Source organism: Centroberyx gerrardi, chromosome 9 (genome assembly GCF_048128805.1).
Source record: "Centroberyx gerrardi isolate f3 chromosome 9, fCenGer3.hap1.cur.20231027, whole genome shotgun sequence".
Classification (NCBI taxonomy): Eukaryota; Metazoa; Chordata; class Actinopteri; order Beryciformes; family Berycidae; genus Centroberyx; species Centroberyx gerrardi.
In genome coordinates this window covers 14,931,656-14,945,000 of record NC_136005.1, presented here as the reverse complement: position 1 = coordinate 14,945,000, position 13,345 = coordinate 14,931,656, and the positions used below count along the sequence as shown (strand labels likewise).

At 40.4% G+C, this 13,345-nt stretch overlaps 1 protein-coding gene across 1 annotated transcript; it reads left to right on the top strand.

The window, feature by feature from the left end:
- il12rb2 (interleukin 12 receptor, beta 2a) lies at positions 1 to 13,139 on the top strand. Its single transcript, XM_071895759.2, has 16 exons — positions 1 to 118; positions 478 to 608; positions 1,174 to 1,437; positions 2,410 to 2,533; positions 2,731 to 2,921; positions 3,469 to 3,611; positions 4,113 to 4,257; positions 6,406 to 6,479; positions 7,220 to 7,430; positions 8,138 to 8,320; positions 9,066 to 9,164; positions 9,632 to 9,784; positions 10,282 to 10,410; positions 10,710 to 10,806; positions 11,054 to 11,141; positions 11,782 to 13,139. The coding sequence occupies exons 2-16, from the start codon at positions 539 to 541 to the stop codon at positions 12,256 to 12,258; spliced, it is 2,448 nt and encodes an 815-aa protein (XP_071751860.2). The 5' UTR covers positions 1 to 118; positions 478 to 538; the 3' UTR covers positions 12,259 to 13,139.
- The last annotated feature ends 206 nt before the right edge of the window (positions 13,140 to 13,345 follow it).

Here is a 13,345-nt window from a genome sequence, read left to right as displayed (position 1 = left end):
GATCAGGGTCTGGACGCACTGCTCTAAAGAAAGATGTCCGGGAGAGAGACGACGGTATGGGCCAAGCTTCAAAAAGGGCAGCAGGCAAGAACGATTAATATGATGCCGGGATGTCTTGGTGAGTACTTCACGGTTTTTCCCTCTTAGTTCACACCGTCCGTCATCGTATAGGCTACTCCAGCCGCCTGGCGCTTTCTGTCCAAACTTTTATGTTGTTATGTTCTCTGCTTAAAATTCACAAGATGAGCAAGATGAGACAAATAGATCATATATAGGGATAATAACTCTTGCAATCAGGAAGGAAATTCATTATCAAGCACTAAGCAGTTTTCCCAGAATAAAGTTTGAATCTACAGTGAATGTTTACTCTCCAAAATGTTACTCTTTTCAAAAGTTTTTCTCCTTAACGTGACTGTTCCTTATGCATTTTTTGCTCGTTTCTGTGCTGTTTTTTTTATTTATTTATTTTTTTTTAAGATAAATTATCAACTCTTGTGGCCATGTGAGAGACACGTAGAAAGGCAGCTACGGATGACTCATGGCTACAATACCCAAACCATGGTCCATCCTTACTGTCATCACTGTGCTGGCGGTACAGTTTTGCATAGGTAAGGTCAGACTCCTTTGTGGCCAAATATAATAAATTCTGACGTTTCTGTACTGATATTCTGTAGCCTATAGGTTATAGATATATATACGTAATTATTAGAGATAACTTTATAAAGTTGTAAGAAGTGGATGTAGATGATAGGCCCTATTTTGTCGGAAAATAACTAATATTAACTAATATATAACTAATATTCTATAGGGACTGATATGTTTGTGGCGCTCAATAGAGTTTATTATAGAATTCAATGGTAGTTCCTATGGTATCAGTATAATATTGTTATAATATTCCTATTCGATATAGGCTATAATTTAGCTGCATATTTGTATGATATCCCTCTAAAATGTATCCTACTATGAGATTAGACCTACTATAGATTTACAACCACAAAGTCAGGTCTGAAGAATTACATTTCTTCGCCTGCAACAAACTCAGCAAATCAAGAATTCATGATCAATTTCAGTGGCATCTGCCTTCACATGTTAAAGGGCTAGAAAACAAACCAGCAAACACCATGAAAATCTCACCATGTGTAAGTCACCACGCCTTTGTTGTCCCTTTCACAGGTCAGAAATCATGCGTTATATGGTCCAGCGCTGGAACTGTGGTGCAGCGAGGCTCCAATTTCACGGTGTACTGCACTTTTAACTGCAAGTGCAAGGGATCTATGTATGCAGACAATGTACGCGAGCCAAAGAAGCACGAAAATTTCAATTCTACAACCCTGTGTCTTAAAGTGGTGAACATAACAGAGTGCAGGACATACAGCTGTCAGTGTAATCACTGTCGATCAGCACTTGACCCGTGTGGACTCGACATCTCCGCTGGATGTGAGTGTGGAATGATCTATATTTCTGTTTTAAATGCCCAATCCCTATGTGCAGCATGGCATCCCCTGCTGAGACACTCACCCCACTGCAGGCTTTGTTTACGTAGTGATTTGATGGATTGGAGATATATGAGTAACAGCATGTGACACCTGAATATAGCCTAAGTTTAACATGTGCCAGTATCTCGACTTCCAATTGCAAATTCAACTCTTAGAGAACTTTTGTAAACTTTTTAACTATTGTAAATATGCCCAAAATTTAGTTTGTTAAATAAATTCTGCATTGCAACAGAAGGGGAAAATCCATTGGATGTGCAGGATGTTTTGCAGTGCATGGTGCATCCAGATATTCACTGATTCACAACACACAACGCAGTAATCATGTTGGCAAATGGCTGTAATTTGTCAAGAAGAATACTTGTTCAAGAGCAGTAAAAAGAAGCATAGATGGTTCTGCTTTCTCTTCTTCACTGTGTGAAGAAAGTTTAGACCAAGCTCTAAGTGTCAAAGCTGACTGAAATAAGTTGCATATTGTGACCACAGGGCTGTGGCTGTGAAAGCCCAGTGCGACTTAAGGAGTAAAAAAAAGAGCTTGGTTTTTTGACACATAATGTCATGCCTGTACATTGGAACATGCACTTTTACCATCGCTCAAAAAGTTTTTGCAAAATGATTGATGGCATGAAAGCAAAGCACATTATGGATTACTATTAAATTTAGTCATCTTAATACCTTTACTCACAGAATAGATATGTTTTTGAGGATAGAAACACCTTTGTATTTGAATTTATATTTGTCTTTTTTTTTTTTTCAGAAGTGGATATATAGCATTTTGGAATGAAAGTTCATGCACGCTACGTATTACAGCTCAGCCTCAAATGCTTTCAAAACTGTCTGTTTGGCCTGAATAGTAGTTTTAAGTTCTCTACTCTCTTGTATCTCTTGTTTCATTCCATTCTTCTTTGTCCTTTAGACCCACCAGATGTTCCCAAAAACATAAACTGCATCCAGAACGTCATAAGTGACAAAAAGAAAGTTGTGGTCTGTACTTGGAATAGTGGAAGGGAAACATATCTTAGGAATACTTCAAAGCTGTGGTGAGTTTGAAAGAGAAAGGAAAACCTTTAGAAGGATCTGATGCAAGGAGTCACAGAAACATGCAAGTTAATCATGAGTATCAAGTTATTTGCTGAATATCAACTGCGTTACATCAATATATTTAGTTTGAGGTCCGGTTTAATATTAAGCAGCCTTTACCTGCTGTCACATGACACTTGTGCCTCACGTGTTTCAGGGCGAGAACTACTTCTGGAAACCGCACAGATCAGACAGATTTCTACACAGGCTCCAGAAAGGGATCTGACTTGCTGTCAGTTAATTTCCAAGTGTCCAGTTCTGTGCAGCTGATCTCTGTGTGGGTCAAAGCCAACAATCCGCTGGGCGCCGCAGAGTCCAGCACCTTCAACTACACACTCAGTGACATCGGTGAGACAGCAGCACATCACCAATCAGCCTCAAAGCACTAAACTGTCATGCTTAAGGGTGCAATGGCTTGGCCACTTACCAATTTATGGTTTCACTTTGAGAGATGCTTGAGAGTTATTGCACAGAAGCTGCACTATTTCTATTGTAATGACTGTTTCAAGATCTTTGTAAGGCACGACATATGAATAATATTGTGACTGGAATTTGAAAGCGAAATGCTTCCTGCTCTTTAGCTACTGTAATCTTATAGTTTATGCTGTTAATTGATAATGCTTTTCTATCCTCCTGTCCACTGATTGGTGCTGACTGGATTATGTGGATTGTAAAAAATTCTGCACTCGAATGCTATCCATTCTATCCTAGCTTTTCTAGCAAAGAACAGATTGGCAAGTGATCTTGGGGCAGTGAAAACTCTGCTTGTGCTTGTGTGGTTTATCTTTCTTGTGATAGCTGCAGAAACCAAACCATCTCTCTTTAAAGTGTGTGACCATGCTCTGCGGTGCTGTTGCCTGTGTTGATGTCCTTTCCATTTCCTCTGTTCCTACAGTGATGCCGTCGCCGCCTGTTCTTGTCCAAGCCGACTGCTCGTCCCGGGGCTGTGAGATCAAGGTGGAACAGTCGCTGAGGACTGAACACCTAGAGATCCAATACAGAACAGAACAACAGGCATGGACGACCCATCCACATACTGTAAGAAAGCCCTGCCGTATACAGCACATACATGCATTATATACACAATGTAGCCCGGACCACTGGCCTTTATTTTCTATGAGTTCTGAAAAATCAGGGACTTTCAGCGAAGCCTTGCAAGAGAGATTGCAGAAAGGAACATCAAACCTCTGAAGACGTGCAGTCACAGCAAGATCAGACCACAAGCCCCCTCACTGATTCAAAGCCAAAGGCAGATTTGACTGAGTTTTACAGTGACAGGCTCTTTTGTGTGCAGAGGATGGGCACACAATGTGGCAGAAGTCTCTAACATAAGCTGAAATTTGGCCTTCTATTCTTTAGTTTGTTTTACAATGTGATCATAATTGGCACAATATCACAGGCAGACATCTTTTTTAAAATGTGAATAGGCCTGGAGCTTGGAAGAAAAATAAATTCAGATTATACACTGCTCAGACATCGCTTCTGTAAAAATGTATATTAGGAGCATAGGTGGAAAACAGACTGTATTGTGATTTGCAGGGTGTGCAGACGGGTTCAGTACGGGTCCAGTCCATCTCTTCTCTGGAGCCATATAGGTTGTACTACTTCAGAGCCAGAGCCAAATTCAGTACTGGGCTATGGAGCCAGTGGAGCACAAACATCTCAAACTGGACTCAAGAGGAAGGTAAGCGAACCCGGACAACAAACCTGTTGTTCTTCAAGACCGTCTTCAAAGCCCTGCACTCATCTGTGCTGAACAAAAGCACTGCTGGTTCTGTCTACACACAGATCTTTATCTCTGTGGTATGTTATCTGCACACACAATAGGGTGCAGCAGTAATGCTTCCTTTCCTTTGGGTCTTGCATAGATAATTATCAGTTCACCACTGATCCTCTGCGGGAGACCTAACCCACTGAAAGAAGCCCTGCTGGGTTGTATCTGACACCGATATCAGTGATTAGACACAGCATGTACAATGTATTGTGTGTTATCTCTTACACTGAGATGGTGTTATACTGCACTGAATGGTTTATAATCAGCATATTGTATCTGAGTCCTGGTCTGTAGTTAGACACTGAGCTAGAGAGATGCCTGGGAAAGTATCATACTTCATCATGCATCGTACAGATGGTGCAAAGATATACATCTCTCCTAAAGATATGCATCTCTTCAGATATGCATCTCTTCTTACAGTTATGTAATGATGTCATGATGTAAGTGAGTAGTCACTGAAAGAATGTGCGTCAGAGACCAACTTTCCACTAAATCCTAGCAGCGGTGGTCAGAATGATGGTGCATTAGAAACAGCGGAAGAGACGTTTTTAGCTGAAAGCGGCCGATCTCTGAGACATTTTCTTTCATTAAAGCATGTACATGCTGCATGTGAGCGTACATGCAGCATTATGTCTGTGTCAATCTTTCTTTCTCATTATCTGGATCAGCACATATAAAGCCCCTCTTCATGTCTTATGGCTGAACTTGAACAGCTGAAGCGCTCTGGCCGAGGCCTTTTTAATGAAACATATTCAAATGCTACAGAGGCGTTTTTTCTATTGAACCTCTGTTTACCACCTGGAGAGCAGTGGTAGAGAAAGTACTCAAATCCTTTACTTTAGCAAAAGTAGCAATACCATAATGGGAAAATACTCCATGAAAAGTAAAAGTTCTGCATTCAAAAGTTTACTTAAGTAAAAGTATAGCAGTATTAGCAGTAAAATGTACTTATTCTGAAGAGTGATCCCTTTCAGAGGGTTAAAGCATTGATATTATGATTGATGATTTTAATATTGTAGGTGGTCCAGGTAGCGTTAGGTCTAACTACTCCATACTTCAAACTGTAACAATGCAACATATTTTATGAGCTTTGTATGTTTTGCATGTAAAACCTTATTCTGCTAAGTAACTAGTAACTACAGCCATCAGATAAATGTAGTAAATGGAGTAAAAAGTACAGTATAAAGTCTCACAAAATGGAAATACTCAAGTAAAGTGCCAGTACCTCAAACTTGTACTTAAGTACAGTATTTGAGTAGAGGCCGAATGTCCTCTGTGTGTTCACTCTGCTCATCATTGTTTTGTCAGTCAGTCTTGTAACTAGCAGCTTGGAGAGGTGGCAACAGTTTTCAGAACTGTTAAGACCTGGAAACAGAGTGTTAAGATCTTTGCTGTTGTTTTCCTTCTGTCCTTCATGGAGACACTATATGGTGACCTGACCTTTTCCACTGTGTCATCAAACGTCTGCCATACATCTGTCCCTACTGTGGCCTCTGTGTCTGTGTTGTGTTGGTGTTAAAAGCAGAAAAGTAGAAAAGTTCCCCACCCCCCTTCCTGTATCAGATGCTGTACACATCAAACTATTAGCCAATTCAGCCAGGATTTAATATTCATTAATTTGTTATAGATAGTGCTAAATAACACGACATGACATTTGTCCTCATAACATGGCAACCATACTACTACAAGGCGCACTGACGAGCCATTTATCTTTGCTGCAGTGTGGTTCTTGCTCATTTTGAAGGGATCTAACTCAGGTATCTATCAGATGTCAATGTACAAACTGATTCAGAAAGTATGAGGTTTCTTGGAATCATTAGTCATAGCTGTCCGAGGCTCGAGCTTTCAGAGGAAAATGTAACAGAGCCGCAAAGTGGATGTCTGTCACTTTCAAAGGATTCAAAGCATAACATCAGGGATTAGCACAATGGATTCTGAATAATGACCTAAAAGAAAAGTGCTGTCAGTACTGTATTGTATCATTCACTCAAACATATTAAGCCTCTCACACATGATGTCAATATAAGCAACCGGTGACAGAGTGCTACTGTTTTACAGCCCCTGACAAAGAACTGGATGTGTGGTTTGCTGAACTCTCCTCTGAATTTAATTCCATGACGGTTTACTGGAAGGTAAGCTTTTCAAACATAGTCATATACACACAAGTCTGAGAAAAGAGTACATACAGTAAAACTACACTCTGTAGTGAGCATTGTTCTGTAATGAAAATTATGAATGATGATGAAGGATAATAACACCACTCTATTGTTAGAACGTTTTTGTCGCGGTGTTTGACGTCTCCGTGTCCCCCCCACACACACACCCCGTCTCCTGTCTCTCAGTCTGCGTCTGTGTGTGGGTGTGTAGTCTTTTCGCCATAGTTACACCTTCTGGTCTGGTTTCTACAGTGGTTTCTTCTATTGTATTATTTGTGCAAACTAAAGGTCAAACCCTCGACCACTTCTGAAGTAGAGGCAGTTACACCCCCCCCCCCCAAACACACACACACACACCCCGCCGCACACACACATACACACACACACACGCACTCATCTAATGTCACATTAAAACTGTGAAAGATAACTGAAACCTTAGACCAGACACCACAGTTTCAGTTTACAAGAAAAAGAGGAGCTGAGCAGAAATGGTGGGTCTTGCAGTGTGTACATCTGTGAGCATGCTGTGAGAGAAATCCCAGGCTCAGGTAAATCCTCGCTGCAGTCTGCCACATATAGGAGTTAGTTCAGTCCCATGTCTCTTCAGTCTCTATTCTGTATCCTTTACTGATCAACAAGTGCAAAGGATTGTCTCAGATGTCTAACATAGTAAAAGGTGGTGGACTTACTAACACAGAATGCTTGTCTGACTGCAGAGGCTGAACGATTCCAACGCCAGAGGGAAGATTATAGAGTACAGGGTCAAAGTTCACAACTTCCAGACAGGATCGATCTCCATCAGTAACATCAGCGCCAACGCCAGTCGTTCTTCAGTCCCGTCCTGCGCCAACTGTGCGGTGTCTCTGTTTGCTCGCAACTCCAAAGGCCTGTCCCCTCCTGCCACAGTTCCCTCCCTTCACAAAACAGGTAAAACATTTACTCCTTTTCTATAGCTGAGCATCTTGCCTCGCTCAGATCAGAACTTTTTCACCAATATGTTTTGACTAGTGGTTCTACACAAAGAAATATTTATCTCTGTGTTATTCTATGATAAATCAGTGATGCTTCCTTTCCTTTGGGTCAGTTCACTACCGACTGTCAGACATAAGTGAACCATTACCAGTGATTAGGCCCAATATATACAGTGTATTGTATGTTATGCTTACATTGAGATGATGATAAACTGCACTGATACTCTTGATCTTCGAATTATACGGTTTCATCTGCCTTCAGGATAGTTCTGACATACTGAGCTTCAAAATTTCTGAATCCATTTGAGTTAAATGGACATGGGGCCTTTTGTTTTAGAAATTACAGACTCAAAAATCATTCTTTTCAAAAAATAACACCACACAGACGTTAATAGGTGCTCACAGATATTATGTGTCCAACTCAGTTTTGACAAAAAAAAAAGTCCCATATAATAGATATATACTATAGAACCATATAATTCCAAGTCACAATGTGTTAGAGACAGATGAATGCATTTTTTCATCATTTCCTTCTAGCTTCATTCATGATAGTATCTTGTAATTGTATGCATATGATTCTCTGATGAGGAAAAGGTGAGAAGATAAAGTACTCAAGAAAAGTACGTAAGAAGATAATATCCTCCTCTTTCCACCCTTCCTCAGCCCCGCCCCCTCAGGATGTGCGTGTGAAGGCAGGCAACCGCAGTGTCACCATCTGCTGGAGGAAGCCTGAAACTACATTGCTGCCCACCGGGTATCTGGTGGAGTGGCACCCAGAGGGCCAGAAGCTGGACGAGCTGCAGTGGGTCAGACTGGGCAGGGACGAGGACCATGCAGTCATTACAGGTACTTTATGAGGAGAGATAATAGATACATGTGGAAAAAGACAAGAGTGACAAAACAAGCCAGCGGGGTACAGGTTCACATCCAAACCATGTAGGCTGTTCTTAGATTGTCAGTGATCCAAATCAAAATAGCAATTTTTATTAACATGTCATAATGTTTTTGTCATATGTCTTTTTTTTTTGTAACTCTTTTTTATTGGGGTTTTTGGTACAAAACATACACCAACTCCAGAAATTTCCTCCAATACAAAAACAAATATATACACACATAAAATATTGGAATAGTGTATGAATATCTCCAAATATAGAAATAAACAAAAAGATAATAATTTTTTTTTTTTTTTTAAAACAAGAGACACAGATTTACATGCATTGCTTTTAGTACATACCAGGCCAATTCTAAGGTAAGTACAAGTACAGTATTATTAAATCAGTTTATAAATGATTGCCATATTGCATAAAGCCTGCCTACATTCCACCTCAATGAGAACATCTTCTAACTAAAGATGTTGCATAACAACATCAAGTCGGTGGCTTTGCTTGTTTCCAATTTAGTAATATTAAATGTTAACCATTTTTTACATACTTTTATCTTCACTGTCAACAGACTGAAGTGTAACCATTAAGAGCTTTTTTGTCTCTCCCCCTACCTGAATCTCTTTTTTCCTTTGCACTCCGTTCTCCCAAATCCTTTACTGTTACGTACCGCCCTTCTCCTGGGCTTCCTCTCTGTATTTCCTCTGCAGGCATCGAGCCATTTGAGTGCTATGAGGGAGCGGTGTTTGTCTTGTATGAGAGCTCAGTGGGCCGGGCCAGGTTCAGGAGTGTCAGCACTGTGGAGTCAGGTAAGACCTGAGAGGAGCCGCACACTTAACTATGGGTTTTCCCTCAATAGTTCAATAATTTCTCTCAATAATATGTGATACTGGCACCTTATAAACACCAAACTGAGCAAAGCATACTAAGTGCCTGATTAATTCACTGACTGCTATAAGCACTAATTAGGAGGCTAGTTAATGGGCTATACTTGTAGAATACAATAGTGCAAAATAAGGTGCTAATAAGTAGTTTGTAATGACTAATAATGGACCAATACACTACTAATATGCATGTTAACAAGCAACTTATTCATAGTTAATATGTGTTCCCTAATCTAAAGTTGTATAACAGAAATTGACATACCATTACAAGCATCCCAACTCTAGCAAACATTAAAAGATTACTGGTACAAAATGCAGTGATGCAGTTATTTACTGGAGTATGACATTTTTTGACATCCATCCTATCCTATCTGTCTTTTTGTGGTTTGTAGCCCCGACAGGGGGTCCGTCTGTCAAAGAGCAGGTTGAGGGAGACAAAGTGACGGTGAGCTGGACCGAGCTTCCCAGAGAACAACGCAGAGGATGTGTCAGAAAGTACACCATCTACATAAAAAACATCGCAAACCCAGAACTCCTGCGTTTCTGTGAGTACAGTTATACCATCCAGGAACGCTTATTGCACTAACAATATGGCTTTGTACACACTGAGGTTGTTGTTTGATTGGAACAACTTGTACACCTAAAAACCCCTTTGTTTATAGGCTGGCCTTCCTATGAAAAGTGGCTGCATGGGTCTCTTCTTTTTATTTGGTTATGATTTGTGCGTATGTATGATTTTATGTGTGTATTGTATAGGTTTGGCTTTTTTATCATAATGGGGTTTGTAAATTGCTTGATGTTTTTTTTTTACTTTTTACTTTATATATGTGTATGATTGTGTTATTTTGTTTTTGTTGTGAAGAGCTTTGTAAATAGTATGTTTTAAACAGTCGCTATATGAAGAAAGTTTTACTTACGTCAAATTTATGACAGTTTTTGTAATATGTTCTCCTGGGCTGCAGGCAGTCAGATGAATTAATTTGCTAATTGTACAGTACTGTTAATGGCTCCTCTACTGTGTGTTTGTGACTTTGTATTCCAGATACACCAGCGTCAGACAGGATGTGCATCATCAAGGACCTGCCTCCAGCCTCCTACAGCCTGTGGATGACGGCTTCGACTGCTAAAGAAGAAGGTCCTGCTGGAGAAATGGTCAAGTTCTTCATCCAGCGTAAGCAGCTTTCAAGGATACTTTAATGTCAGATGAAATTAGCATTGGTGGTTAAATTTGTTTCACACCAACTGCTGAACAAAGGTAGAACACGAAATACAGTAAACGTAGGAGAGGCTGACTTTTTCCTTTGATGGTCACATGGTTACAGGATATGGACAAAGTTGCTTGTCGTTTTTCTGGCATTTCTTTTACTGCCTGAACTATCACTTATACTATATAACACCAGATTTACCATAAAAGAAATGTAGAAATGCTTCATCCTGACATCTTGTCCCTGTTTACTGTCACTTTTTCAGAGGAGAGCCAAGTGTTCCTCCTGTTGGTGCTCACGGTGGTCGGGGTGGTGGTCGTGGTTCTGCTGTGTCTGTGCCAGTGCTCAGCAGTACAGCAGAGGTAATGGGTTATCAATGAGTCAGCCATCTTGTCTTTATAACTCATAACGTCTCTCTTCATATAAAAAGAAAACTGAAAAAAAAAAGTTTCACAATGACTACTGTAACTGTCTCTAATCTCAGACCATTGTAACTGGTAACTTGACTGCATTTCTGTTAAATCAGGAAATCAGTTGCTGGATAAAACATGTTGCCACAAAATATTTGTGTGCCATCTCATTTAGCAATCCTCTGGTTTCCCCCTATAGGTTCTGCATGCTTTTCCATTGCCTCATGCTCAATGACGTGCCAGATCCTGCCAACAGCAAATGGGCAAGGGAATGTGCCAAAGAGAAGGTATTTACATATCTGTGAATGATCTTTCATTTACGAATAACTGCTTTTACATCACTATCAAGCAGGGTTGGGGTCAATTCATGAATGAACTCATCAATTCCAAAACAAGAGAGGAATTGGAACTGGAATTTGAAAAAACCTATAGGAAACAGAAATGGATATTGAATTGGAATTTCAGGAAGTTAATTGAATGAAATTGTGTTTTTTCTTACCATATATCTGAGATTATATATAGTTATATATTATCAATACTCAATATCATAAAATATTTAAGGTACCATAAAAGGTGGTATTTGATGCATAATGTAATCATAATACATACATTATGATTGAATGTATTTGATTTGTTTAACTGTCTTTTATTTGTTTCATAATGTTTGATTTATAATGTTTAGCAAGTCAAGACAACCTCTCTTAGAAGTGGATTTTCATGGAATTCAATTCTGTTTCCTGTCATTCCAATTCAATTCCAGTTCTGTTTCCATAGAGCTGGGTGACATTCCAATTCCAACTCCAGGAACTGAATTGGAATTCACCATACATTCTCAATTCAATTCAAGGCCCAACCCTGCTATCAAGCTCTTTTACGGTCCTCACCGTTCCTTGTTCACTCCCTACCTCCATATCTCCTTTCCAACAGGGCAGGATGGACCTGCAGCTCCAGCTGAGCGACAGTGTAACAGAGGAGGAGAACGAGCCGATCATCGTGGATGTTGAGGAGCTGCATGAGGAGAGCAGGAACAACTCCACTCCTGCCGCTGACGCCTCGCCGCTGCTCTGCCCTCAGACCGGCCTGAGCCGAGCGACGCAGCCGGCCCCGCCGCTCTACCCCCAGACCTCATACATCAAGAGCTTCTCCCACGACTCGGACAGCTCCGACCACACGCACACCTCTCTGGACACGAACACAACCGTCGACTACATCTCGTCGCACGGACCATTGGACGGAATAGAGGATGAGGATGAGGAGGAAGAGGAGGATGAGCGAGAAGAATGTATGGAGGTGCTGGGTTTCTTCCCCAGCCATAACGCCTTCATGGACCCTCTGGTGTTCGGGGGGAAGTTGACTCTGGACGCTGTCAAGATCGACTGCGGTAGCTTCTTTGAGAACGGTTAGTCAAACCCTGAAAATGGAAATCTTTGGAGAAACGAGGCTGAGCGAAAACTGAAGATTTTTAGAGGAAGAACATTGATGAAAGAAGAATAATAATAATTGGAGCTGGCCCTTTTCCGGTCGACGTGTCCATGAACTGAAATGATGGGTCTGCATTTTAACAATGAAAAAGAAAAAGAACAATACCAGCACACTAGATTAATGATCAACTCTTAATAAGCATTTGACATTCCTGAATGAACCACTAATCCAGTGTGTGGGTATCATTTCTTTTCACCTTTTGGATCAAACACCTGTAAAGATGTTTTATGTGCATACCGGTAAACTACCTCTTTGCTGTCCACATTGGAACAGACTTTCACAGCAATGTATATGCAGTAATAATTTTTGATTCAAAATGTAGGCCTACTTATTTTAACTTTTTCAATATCATGCATTACCAGTATAATCTGCGGTGTTTGATACACCAATACTACAACTAAAATAAACACAATACAGTCTGCAAAACAGAAGTTATCAGATACTATGATTTATTTCTCTAATGATCACTGCTGAGACGTACATGTCTACTTAAGCTCTCTCCAGCTGCTGACTGCCTCAGCATGCTAACCTCACTCTTGTGTTCTCAGATTATCCTAAATAATGAGATACTTGCAGCATTGCAGATCTAATGATCTCACATGTAAATACTGTTTTGTAGCATAGTGTTGTTAGCCAACCTGTGTACTGGCCTCCGTGCGTTTACGCTACCTCAATCTCAGCTCTAGTTGAAAAGGAAAAAGTTAAATTGCTGTTTCTTAGTTTTGTAAGTAGTTAATGGGAAAGTTTGTAATTTGCCTTTGTGTCAAAATGTAAATGTTAATAAACGAGTCATTTAATCCTCAGTACTTGGCAACACAAGTGCCATCTGTGTGCAAGCCCAACAGTTAGATACAGTGTGGTGTAGATCGGATCAGTGTTGACAGTGGGTGTGGTTCTGGGACGCCCGAAATGAGATTAGCCTTGTTATGTGTTTTGGGCCTAACTCAACTAAACATCTGTGATGGGAGGTGACCACTTGATATCCCCAATGACATACTCACTCACCAGA

Excerpts from the sequence above, each read along its gene's own strand:
- il12rb2 (XM_071895759.2), top strand. The coding sequence starts at position 539 with ATGGCTACAATACCCAAACCATGGTCCATCCTTACTGTCATCACTGTG. Across the intron at positions 1,438-2,409 it reads ACTCGACATCTCCGCTGGAT|ACCCACCAGATGTTCCCAAA; the intron begins GTGAGTGTGGAA and ends TTTGTCCTTTAG. Across the intron at positions 10,807-11,053 it reads TGCTCAGCAGTACAGCAGAG|GTTCTGCATGCTTTTCCATT; the intron begins GTAATGGGTTAT and ends TTCCCCCTATAG.